This window comes from Erythranthe guttata, chromosome 14, assembly GCF_056151865.1.
Source record: "Erythranthe guttata isolate IM_541 chromosome 14, IM_541, whole genome shotgun sequence".
NCBI classification, from domain to species: domain Eukaryota; kingdom Viridiplantae; phylum Streptophyta; class Magnoliopsida; order Lamiales; family Phrymaceae; genus Erythranthe; species Erythranthe guttata.
Genome location: NC_142546.1, coordinates 1314113 through 1326445, shown reverse-complemented (window position 1 = coordinate 1326445; position 12333 = coordinate 1314113). Strand labels below are relative to the sequence as shown.

Here is a 12333-nt window from a genome sequence, read left to right as displayed (position 1 = left end):
TTCAACTTTTAATATAATATAATGGTACTGTTTATGTAGGGAAAATTAAATTATCTTTATTTTTATGTATGAAATTTATAATTATTTTTGTTGTTTTTATAAAGAGGTGAGTAGCTCTGAAATCAAGGAAACTAAATAGATGTAATGACGTCAGGTATGACACGTTTGCAATACAACCAACCCTGAATATTTACAGACTAGTCAATTTAATTGGCTTAATTTTACTTTGCACCCCTCAAATATGGGTTTTTCTGCACTTTCTATCCGCGAAATACAATGAATTATGCGTAATGCAACCCGAATGAATATTTAAAGTTAGTGAAGGTGATTTAACATTTTATCAACAAAAAATATTGTACTTTGAAAAAAATTAAAAATCAGTTAGCTATTTCATTATCATGTTATTTCAAAATTATATTTTCTTCCACTGATTTATACTAAATATTTTCACTAATGAAGGTAAAAGATCCATCAAACGAGTAATTTAGTGAGAACATTTTATTTATTTTTTGTTTGTAAGAAAATATATTTTTTTTGGGTAATTTAATGTGATTCTTGGTTTTTTTTTTCGCACTTTGTATGTTCAAAATTAGGTTGGTGATTGAAGTAAATAACAATTTAATTTATTATTTTGCACCCGAAAAATAAAATTAAAAAAAAACGACGAAATATCATTATTTTTTTTTAAATATTCAATCCGTGGTGCATTTTGAATGATTCACCGTGTTCAAAGGCTGGTGGGAAACGCTATTATTTTTTTTTGAAGGATGCAAAGTCCTAAAATATTACGTTTTAAGGGTGCAAAGTGGAATTAAACCAATTTAATTAGACTTAGCTACTAACAAATAATTACACAATATTTGGAGAACTATTATCTATATTAATCATTCGCTCCGCAGACCAGAAAAATGTGATAAGGCAATCAATCAAATAAATGGGAGAATCAAATTAGTGCGTAACAGCTGCTTATACATAGAGATTATGATTTGACCTTTCATGTTTATTATATTATTAATGATGCAAAACATATTTATTATTAGGGTTCATTAGCATTGTTCTTAAATATTCGATTATTGGAGATATGCAGTTTCATCAATTATGAGTGGTTTTTAGCAAATTCCTTAAGTCTAATTGTAAGGTTTGTAAATTTTTTATATAATTTTAACTCTTAAACCCTTTTTTCAAGATTTTTTTTTTCAAAATGTTAACAAGTTTTTGTGTATCGTAAGTTTTATATTGCACGATAGGCCAAATGTAAGAATATCATAAAATTGAATTTATGACAATTTTTTTCTCTGTCATCTAATAATTTTAATGCATGGATATTTTAGATAATTATTAAGGTGGTGTTTGCAAATGATTATTTAAAAGCAGAAGTTAGTGATTGTGATTTAAGTTAGCTTTAAGTGCTTATTTCTAAAAGTTGGGGGTGTTTGCAAATATTTCGGAAAATGAATTAAAATTGAAAAAGCAGGGTTATGGGTGCTTTTAAAAAATAGCTTAAAGCAGATTATTTTAAGAGAAGCAAAAGCAAAAGTTGATTTTGCAAACACCTAAAAACAGATTATGGTGGTGTTTGCAAATGATTATTTAAAAGCAGAAGTTAGTGATTGTGATTTAAGTTAGCTTTAAGTGCTTATTTCTAAAAGTTGGGGGTGTTTGCAAATATTTCGGAAAATGAATTAAAATTGAAAAAGCAGGGTTAGGGGTGCTTTTAAAAAATAGCTTAAAGCAGATTATTTTAAGAGAAGCAAAAGCAAAAGTTGATTTTGCAAACACCTAAAAACAGATTATGAGCAAAAAAAACCGCATAATCACTTTCAAAAAACATTTGCAAACACCACCTATGAGCAAAAAAAACCGCATAATCACTTTCAAAAAGCATTTGCAAACACCACCTAAGTCATATTCGAGTTTTTTGCATGCGGTTAGTTTCAGGGTTATACTCATAATTATAAATAATAAGAGTTTTTTTCGTAATTAGACCTTACACTAGTCGTCCTTGTAATTGGTCTTATTATTATTTTTATTATTTATTTATTTTGACTCTTCAACACTAGATATTATACTAATTTAATAGTAATATTGGATACGTGGCTTATGAAAATTCCACACAGTCAAACTTCTAAAAGCCAATCATAACCAACCATTTAGGATAACAAAAAAATTAAATTAAATAAAATTAATTCAACATACTATCTAGGCCCTAACCCTATGATAATAGCATAGGTCAAGTCCCATTACGAGTCAAGACAAAATGCATTTATCCATAATTGCACCTCTAAATTATACTATATAGTAATTAATTAAAATTTTAAATTAATTACAGTTAATGTAGTTTAATTTCCACTAATCTTGGGGACAAAAGTTCCCTAGGGTTTGCTAATTACACATGGAAATTAAACACCCCTAATCAGCAGAACCGACAAGCTAAACGATACGATGGATCATTAAATATGTTATTAATAATAATATAATAATATTTATTATTAAAAATATAAAACACCATGAATAAAATAACAATTTTTCACTCTTATCACTAGGATGCATATATATATTGGTGATAGATACAGTAAGCCCACTTCCATTAATGTATATTGTCTTTTTTTTTTTAGATTTTTTTTAATAACAATATCAACAAATATATTATTACTGCATTAAAAAAATTACTACAAAAATTAAATCATTTATTTTTTCAGTTTAAAGGGTCCCCATATTTATGAAAATCTTACTAATTAAACTGATATACATTTAATTTCTAATCCAATGACCTAAAAATATAATTTATATATTTATATATAATGCCTTGTTTGCCTCCATATCTCCATGCAAAATTTAGCCATATCTACTGTTTCTTGGATACCAGCAAAAAACAATGGATCTTGAAAGATGGGGTTTTTTTGTCTTATTTTCCAAATGTAAATAAATAAATAAAAAATAAAAAAAATATAGCCTTTAATGAATATACCTAACTAAATTTTACTGTGGGAAAAAGTTCATGTTAGTGTTCTTGACTGGTTTAAAGCAATCTTCTCTTTGGGGAACATATATATATATATATATATATATATATATATATATATATATATATATATATATATATATATATATATATATATAAGAACTCATATCACACAATTGGGAAATAGGTGATAGATTTGCATATTTATCAATGAGCTCATATATACATACACCATTTCTGAAACACACACTTAAACATACAAACCACACACACATAGAAAAGAAAAACACACACACACAGGATAAATGTACATTAATTTATGTCCTAATTTTATATATATAGGTAAGACTAGTCAGCAAGAGTGACAAGTTTTAGTGCTAGACAATGCTGACATGTGATTCTTGCAAAGTTATGTATTCATTCATCCCTTTTTTCCCTTTCATATCTGGATTCATTGATTTGCCAAGACTCAATTTTTATTTCTAAAAAAAACCTTAAATTAAATATAAAAAATTAAATAATGGGACACAAAATATGTCATATGATATGCAAATCTTTCTTTCTTTTACTTGTCATAAATGATGGCTTTTCGGACAAAATTTGGTCACATATTTCTCTGCCACTAGTACCAAAATAACCAGGCAAATTCCATTTATAACACAACAAAGACCTCAAGATTTGTGTGTGTGTGTGTGTGTGTGTGTGTGTGTCTATATATATATATATATATATATATATATATATATATATATGATATGAGACATTTTTAACCATAACTGGAAAAGATGGCCAATTCCATTAATTTACTAGCTGCTAAAATAGAACTACCATATATAGAATTATTAAAAAATTCCGACAAAGTTATAATCATAGTTTTTTTACTAAAAATAACATTAAAAAAAAGGCAATAACAAATCTTGTGCAAATAAAGAGGGAAAATTTAGGGTACCTTCATCATATATATATAATATATATATAGTAATTGGCCGTGATCTTACTCGTGAAATATCCCATGCAGAGTAGTAATGTTGGTGGTGGTTGTCATAAGAGCCGCTGCTGCGGCGGCGGCAATGCACCTGACGGCGGAGGCGGAGGCGGGGGCGGAGGCCTCTTCCGTTTCTTCTTCTCGTAGCTGATGCCTCTTGCTTTGGACTGAGAATCGCGGACTTCGCGGAGGTAGAGCCGGACGGCGCGTGCGCCGAACGGGTTGGCTTCGGGTTTGCCGCCGTTTTCTTCGTAGGCGGCGCGGAGGCGGCCGATGAGGGCGTCGAGGCTTCCCCAGGCCTGGCGGAGGGGGCAGGGGCAGGGGGCGGGTGGGTTTGGGTGGCCGAAGAATGGGCAGAGCTGGTTGTGGACTTTTGTTTTGCCGAACTGATCGAGGTAGCGGAGGAACTCGAGCACGTGGGCGCCGCTGCAGCGGGACAGCGACAGCGGCGGCCGGTGGTTTCGGAGGTACTGCCCGAACGTGTTCCAGTCGCGCCGCTTCTGGTTCTCGTACCGGCTGAGCGTCGTCGGCGGGGAGGAGACGCCGGACGCTGAAGCGGATGAGGAGGAACCGGACGGCGAGCCCATCATCGACGAGCTGCCGCTCGTGGTGGCGCCGCCGCCGCCGGTGGTGAGTGTGAAACCAGCTGGGTTGATCTCGTGATGACTGCCGCTTGAGGAAAACATTTCTTGAGTTATTGGGTCCATGTCAATTGCCTCTCAGCTCAATTTTCCGATCTATATATATATATTGAGATTATATAATCTGTTCTTTGTCGGTTCTAGAGAGAGAAAGCTAGAGAGAGAGAGAGAGAGATGATCTAGGGTTTGTAGGGTTGAAGATAAAAGAAAGTGAAGTATGTGAATCAATGATTGATCATACTGAAGCAGCTAATAGGGTTCTGATCTTTGCCATGATATATATATATATAGTAGAGATGAGAGAGAGAGAGAGAGAGAGAGAGAGAGAGAGAGAGAGAGAGAGAATTGAAAGCTTTCTTTGTTGCTTTTGTTTAATTTGTATTATTAATAAATCTATATATATGTTTGATCAATCCTAGAAAACTTATATATAATGTTTTCTGCAAACATTTGAACACATTGGCTGATTTTTTCTTTCCTAGAAAAGGCAGATCAGTAACTGTAGCAGCATTCTCTAGTATGTATGTCTTTGTGTATCTATATGTAGAGAGAGAGAGAGAGAGAGAGAGAGAGAGAGAGAGAGAGAGAGAGAGGGGGGAAGGTTAGTGGTGAGTTAGGAGGGACCCCCTGGGTAGGGTTTATGTGGAAGAGTAGGGCAACGCTAGGGTCATTCTTTATTGGTAATATATGGGACTACCAATTTTATTTCAAAAATAATATATATATTTTTTTATAATTTTAATATTTTATTAATGTAAATTATGATGGAAAAAAAAATAATATTTATATGGTAGCAGAGAATCTGACCTGTAAAATTAACAGGATTCTTTTGTTTCTTCACCAATATATCAAAGACAGTTTTCAATTGATTGACAACACATTTTCTAATTAATGACCAAAATATCCTCACTTGTCTTCTACTATATATTTGAGTGAAAATTAGAGGAAATAATTAATAGAAACTATACTATGTATAATAAAGAGGTCTCCTTGAATTATTTTTGTTTTTCAAAAATTAAAATTTGTACAATGAGGGTGCAAATGAACTAAACACTCCATTTGACTAAATTTATTATAAATAACTGATAAGCTTTTACATCTTGCTACTGTGTTAACTCTCTTTAGAATTATTTTTTTAAAGAGCTTATAAACTCTTGTTTGAATTTTTATAGAGGTAATTTAAATGTTACAATGCATTTGAATTTGATTTATTACTCAGCCATGGAGTCGAGCTTGATCGTGCGAGTATAAATCCAGTCGAATAACTCAATTTTTATACATATATTCTTTTTTTCTAATCGAACTCAAATCAGAGATAGACAAACTTCATATATCGTTGAACTATTTTCATTTTATTCTAATGAAGTTCGTTATATACTAAAGAATTAGTTTGAGTTCCAAAAAAAATGAAATGAAAATAAGCCACAAAATGCTTCCAAACACTGCCTTTGAGCTCGTACATACACAATTCACACAAAATTACATGTAATAAACCCTAATTAATGTGTTCATGAACTAGGTTAATTAATTAAGTAGAATCTAGTTGGATGAAATGAATTAATAATATTATTAGTTAATTAATTGATAAAGTACATGAATAATATTATCACATGCATGGCTAGATTATCATGTGCTCCAAGTAAATTAAATGGATCGGATGAGGTACTTTCAAAACATCAGAGGGGGAAAACAACAGTTACTTGTGACTTGTGACCTACATATTATATTATTTTTTGTATGTATATATGTATATATGAAAAAAAATCATTGATGAGCAGATGGGAAAATATTTCCATCACGTTGTTGAATTAGGACTTCATTTCACTTTGCACCCTTAAATATATCATTGTGATACTTTGCACCCTTGAATAAAATTAATAATATTTTACATCCTCGAAACACGACAAATCATTCATAATGCACCATGAATTGAATTTCTAAGACTTAATGTGGGTGAAATTATTATTTCCTTCTACTCTCCAAACAAATTCCGAACATAAAAAATGACACACTGAGTTACTTAAGAATTATATTTTCTCACCAAAAAAACAGAAGAAAATATTTCTCACTAAATTGTTCGATTGGTGGATCTTAATTGATAGAAATCATTGTAAGAAAATATGATATTCAAATAACTTGGTAAAAGAAATAGCTAAAGGGATTTTTTTTTTCTGGTAAAATTATTTTTTTGAGAAAAAACAAATAATTTTAAATATATTGGCGAGATGTATTTTTCATAATACGAGAGGAATAATTTATAAGAAGGTGTTCATTTATATCTGATAACCAATATCCAATTCCTGCTTTGACTTTGAATAGTAGTGGCTAAAACTAGAAGCATGAAAAGGACTTGATGTATATAAGCAAACGAAAGAATGTGGTTCAATGAATTCAGAGAAGAAATGTAAATTTCCATTGACAACGACATTTAATTTCACAATAATTATTGTCACTTCAAAAAAAAAAAAAAAAAATTGCCCCATATTATTTGTTATTTTACATTTCTAATATTGTATTAAGTGCATATTTTACTATTTTAACCTTATAAATTCAATGTTAAGTGTTAATTCTCTCTTGTAAACAAAGGTTATTTTAGTCCTTTATATTTGATTTTACTAAAATCAATGCACATTTTTTTTCATTTCTCAATACTTGTGTAAACCTGAAAATAGACAATTATTTTAAAACGGAGGGAATAAAAATGAATTTCAAATGTAACTGTATTATTCAAACACACTACCCACTTTTATTTATTATGATCTCTTTGAATTCAAGTTCCAAAAAACGTGCCTATTTTTTTTAACTTGATAGCACATCTTTTTTAGTTTGATCATTAAGCCACATTTATCGAGTTTCTGTAATTATTTAGGAACGAACGGAATTAACGTTGTGGTCGTAAGTTGTAACATAATCTAATTAGTAAGGGTTTTTTTTTTTTTTGAAATTTATTCTATGCCAGTGAAAAGACAACACGTTTCACTTATTAATTAATTTTATAATGTGTATGTTGGCCTAGGGTTTGTCATAGAGTAATACTTTTGTTTATCTTGTTTAATTTCTAAATTATTTTAAGAACTCAAAACAAAACAAATGGACCACAATTCATACTCAAATATAATGTAATTCCTTTGGGAAACATATCCACTAAGTTGGTACGAACATATCGAATTAGATGCATACCAAAGCAAAAGTTATCAACTTTTACCAAAGCAAATTATGCATGTTAAAAGTCATTATTAATGCTCTAATTAACAAAAAATGACTTAATCCCACTTTGCACCCTTAAAATATAATCGTTTGACACTATTCACTCTAAAAAAATTAATACTATTTTGCACCCTTGAAATACAATAAGAAAAACCAATAAAATATGAAATTGCCCGCATTGAGTTTTAAATATTCAATTCTATGTGCAATGTGAATAATTTATTTTGTTATAGTGGTTCAAAGTTGTATTAATTTATTTCAAGGGTGCAAAATGCTAAAATGCTGCATTTCAAGGGTGCAAAGTAAGATCAAGCCAATCAAATTGACCATCAAGCAAACTATTTAATAATAGGGCTCCAAACGCAAATACCAAACAAAAAATAATAATTAATAAAAAAAATTAAAAAAAATCCAATGGAATTATTAAAAAAAATCCATTGAATTAGTGCTCTCACTAAAAAAAAAAGAATTCAAGCACAACAAATTAACTTCAGACCCCAAGTTAATGAATCTAATACTTCAACCACTCCAATATTTATTCATTACATATAAATTTATGTTCTGTCCTAAACAATCAACATATATAAAGTCATATATAAAAAATAATACAAATTACTGTTGTTTTACCCCTCTCTGCACTTAGCTGACAAATTAACCCCACAAGGACAATTCAAAGACTTGATTTTTTTTTTTTCTTTCAATTATTCCTTAATATTTTTATGGATGTGATTAAACTTAAATTAGGAACAGTAAATTCAAGAAAAATGTAAGAATTGAAGACATAGTGTAAAAGACCAGAAAGACTTGTAACAAACTTAAAACACCATATGCAATAAACCAGAAATTTTGTTCTTTTTACTATAGCAAACCGTTTTTACAGCACCATATAACATATTACACATTAAAACAGTGAGAATTTACAATACATATTTTCGGCTACACGGCACACAAGCACTTTATAAAATTTAAAAATCGAATTCTGTTTACTTAAATACAAATATAACGCTTCGCAGTTCATCATATCATACAAGGGATCGATGAAAATAAATACTTACATGATCGGCAGAAGAAAGTACTCTCTGGCAATAGCTCGATTGTACATTCTGCAGAAAAAATAATATCACCAGAAGCTAAACGGAATATATACGTATAACCTGATCGATTTTGGCGCGGCAAAGAGGGCAACCCCATTTCTTGGCCTTAATTTCGTTCAGACAAGTCATGCACCCAGCCAGGTGTCCACACGGTACACACGCACCCTCGAGCGGAGCATCCAAACATATCGTGCAGGAACTCGTAGCATCATCATTATCCTTTTTCTTTTCATCACCTGTATTAATTGAAGATAAGTCAACGGGGCCCACATCAATCGATGGATAGAGAATCGGACCATCTTCCACAGCTACATCTGCCAGAGGAGGAGCAGATGGAAGAGAAACAGAAGACGATTGAGTCTCGAGAGTTGTCTGAATATCACATTTGCCTGTAGTAGCCCCGTGCATGCTCTCTTCTTGGTTGGCTGTACTTGTGGATGCATCGTCTACTTCGGATACTATGTATGTATCTGTTTGCGATGGTCCTACGTGTGCGGCAGATTCGAGGGATGCGTTAATAGCCATTGTTAGTTGCTCTTCGTCTTCTGAATTTGGAGCTGTAGGGGCTTGATTGTTGAAAGGAAACAATGGATGAACCGCCTGATTTTTTTCAAGCATTCAGTTGTAAATATTTTTGTATTCGCAGAGAAAAAGATAAAACAGTGACTAATCATAGTTTGTTATCTACCACACACACACACACCAAAAAACGAAGTATGTCGTACCTGAGGAATTCCTTTACAGGCATTACAGAACCTCTGTAATTCGAGTTTTTCGCTTTCACTGGCAGGTGCGAGTTTAAGTCGTGTACCTGAAAACAGAGATGCGTATTAGCAACAGTTCTCGAGCATTTTCAAAGACATGAAATAGAATACCGATACACGAATAACTAACTTCACTTGGATTGAGGGATTTCAAGGGAGGATTTTGAATCAATAATAAATAATAAATTCATCGAACTTGTTTGGACGAATCTATACAATGAAGTTGAGAACATACTTTTAGAAACATCGGATATTATTGCTGCAGGATCAGGCTGGTTAAAATTTGGTTCGTCCAGATTGGCCTTCCACAGTGGCACGATCATGCGTGGTTGCGGATCCTGATAAAATACGGTCAAAACCCAGACTTTGAAATACGTGATAAAAATAAAATATAGATAAGAAAGTACCTGTGAACCAGAATATATAGCAAGCTCCAACTTGAGAGGTTTTCGAAGATTGCGGGACCCACAAGGCAAGATAACAACCCATCTACACAGGTATTAGAGAAACACATTCAAGATTCTTGCCATATGTAATGAACAGCGCAAGGAGAATATCAATAAGAATACGAAAGAAAGAAATAAAATAAAAAATAAGTATTACTTACACTTTTCTCGAAAGTAATTGAGGTGCAAGAAGTTCAAGAAAACCAGGTCCATAAAGTTCTCGCAGCCAACCAGAGAATAAGCACACATGGGCCTAACAGCATGCCGGAAAATAGTCAAACTGTCTAAATTACTGCAGAAACGGCATTAAAACGTAACCAAAAATGATTTTTTAGTAAAGTAATACCTCGATAGTTCGGACCACATTTCCATACCCTTTGGCTCTGGCAACATCGAGCGGAGTTTGGCAGTCATCGTTCATCACTAACGCATTTGCTGAAGTTTTCCCATAAAGACTTAAAATCAGAAAATAATACCGATAAATGCATGTGCAATATATATTTACACGTACCCCCATGCGAAAGAAGCAACTTTACAGTCTGTTCTAGCCCTCGTTTCGCAGCATGATGTAACGGAGTCCCTGCATGTCTACCTTCAAAGGAAAATGCAATTTAGGAAGATAAATAATACCGCAAGACAATCGTCAAAACACTGTAACTAGAAAAATGCAATTGAGCAGACGATTATTGTGAACGATCAGAGTCAATTCACTATAACAACAGTCAATGCATGTTTCTTTTTTTCTTTTTTCTACTAGACCATGTGAATTAATCGGCACTTTCTTTCAGTTTCATGCATTAGAAATCTAGTAAAGATTAAGACGAACTGAATCATGAAATATGACAAACCAGATAACGACAGGTACATCGAAAATGCACTAACCTGGACGATAAGCATTGACGTTGGCACCCAATTCGATCAAAGTTTTCGCTACATGATGAAGCTCTGGATTCATGCAAGCTAAGATCAATGCAGTCTTGCCTTCACTGTCGATCCACTGTCGAGCAAAAACCATTTCAGAACGTATAAAATAATTCCCCGAGCATTAAAAATAGTTTTACAAAGGCAGCTTTAAGAACATTCGATATCACATTGCAAGTTGATCGGGTTGAAACAACCTTCATTCGGAAGCGATTCAAAGGCATAACTAAACCCACACCCAACTCTTAACTACAACATCAGATCAGATACTTTATTTGTTTAATTGTCGTATAATCCAATCAAAATTACATGGGCATTGACTAAAATTCAGCAAGTCCTTAGAAGATAAAGCCAAAACTAAATTGCAGGAACGAACAAACACACACTAACACGCACTAATACGTGTAAATCCGCCATCGGAATATGCATAAAACACTGATAAATACCGGAAGAAATTTGAAAGGGATAGATACCTCGAGGCTAGCTCCTTGACTATGGAGGGCTTTGATGCCATCGACATTTCCATAATTGACCTGCCGATACAACAATTCATCTCTAGATTGCTGCTGCCCCATTCTTCTAGGTTGATTTTTTCCCCTTAATCAAACAGGACCAAAAACCTAAATACCCAAATTTCAATTTGAAGGAATAAAAAACAAAAAATCGGTTCCTCCAGAAAGGACAGAGAAAATAAGGTGTTTCTTAGTGAAGAAGGGATACGATAGGGAAACTGTTAATTAATATCTGATTTCTTTTAATTTATTTTTTTATTTTTATTTTTTTATTTTTATTTTCCATTTCGTCCGTCCTAAAATTATTATTTTTCCATAATTTTGTATATTTAAAATAGGAAAAAGTTCATAAATTCGATGTTTATTTTTTTCTGATACGCTAAATTACACATCAATTTTATCAAATCATACACACAATTGAAATTTTTTCTCTCTCTAAAATCTCATCTTCTCCTTCCCCACCCTTCTTTTTTTTCCTTAACTTTTTCATATAATCACACACTAAAAACGTCCATATCATTCCAAGTTCGAATTTGAGAAAAATCTTCATGTGTTCAATAATATTAATACGATGATTAATATTAATAGTCTAATAATAATATTAATATCAACCGATTTTATATATAATAACCGATTTTAACAAATTAATAGAAAATCTAATCTAAGAAACCGAACATGCTACTAACTAAATAATTAATTAGTCAGTAGGAAGTTAATTCAATCTCATGTAATCCAATCTAATCCAATATAGGTAACCGGACGCGCCCTAATACTAATACTAATACTAATACTAATATTAAT

At 32.1% G+C, this 12333-nt stretch overlaps 2 protein-coding genes across 2 annotated transcripts; both read right to left on the bottom strand.

Moving 5' to 3' along the window:
* Positions 1-3735: 3735 nt before the first annotated feature.
* On the bottom strand, positions 3736-4983 carry LOC105963261 (protein LIGHT-DEPENDENT SHORT HYPOCOTYLS 4). Its single transcript, XM_088813928.1, has one exon. The coding sequence runs from the start codon at positions 4652-4654 to the stop codon at positions 4004-4006; it is 651 nt and encodes a 216-aa protein (XP_088670054.1). The 5' UTR covers positions 4655-4983; the 3' UTR covers positions 3736-4003.
* Positions 4984-8628: 3645 nt separating this feature from the next.
* LOC105963050 (putative E3 ubiquitin-protein ligase XBAT35) lies at positions 8629-11781 on the bottom strand. The gene is made up of 9 exons (XM_012987413.2): positions 11494-11781; positions 10982-11096; positions 10611-10691; positions 10446-10534; positions 10261-10352; positions 10061-10142; positions 9889-9991; positions 9615-9700; positions 8629-9489 (listed from the first exon to the last, which is right to left on the bottom strand). The coding sequence occupies exons 1-9, from the start codon at positions 11593-11595 to the stop codon at positions 8926-8928; spliced, it is 1314 nt and encodes a 437-aa protein (XP_012842867.2). The 5' UTR covers positions 11596-11781; the 3' UTR covers positions 8629-8925.
* Positions 11782-12333: the final 552 nt, after the last annotated feature.

Excerpts from the sequence above, each read along its gene's own strand:
- LOC105963050 (XM_012987413.2), bottom strand. The coding sequence starts at position 11,595 with ATGGGGCAGCAGCAATCTAGAGATGAATTGTTGTATCGGCAGGTCAAT. Across the intron at positions 10,692-10,981 it reads CGTCAATGCTTATCGTCCAG|GTAGACATGCAGGGACTCCG; the intron begins GTTAGTGCATTT and ends TTTCCTTTGAAG. Across the intron at positions 9,701-9,888 it reads AATATCCGATGTTTCTAAAA|GTACACGACTTAAACTCGCA; the intron begins GTATGTTCTCAA and ends CTCTGTTTTCAG.
- LOC105963261 (XM_088813928.1), bottom strand. The coding sequence starts at position 4,654 with ATGGACCCAATAACTCAAGAAATGTTTTCCTCAAGCGGCAGTCATCAC.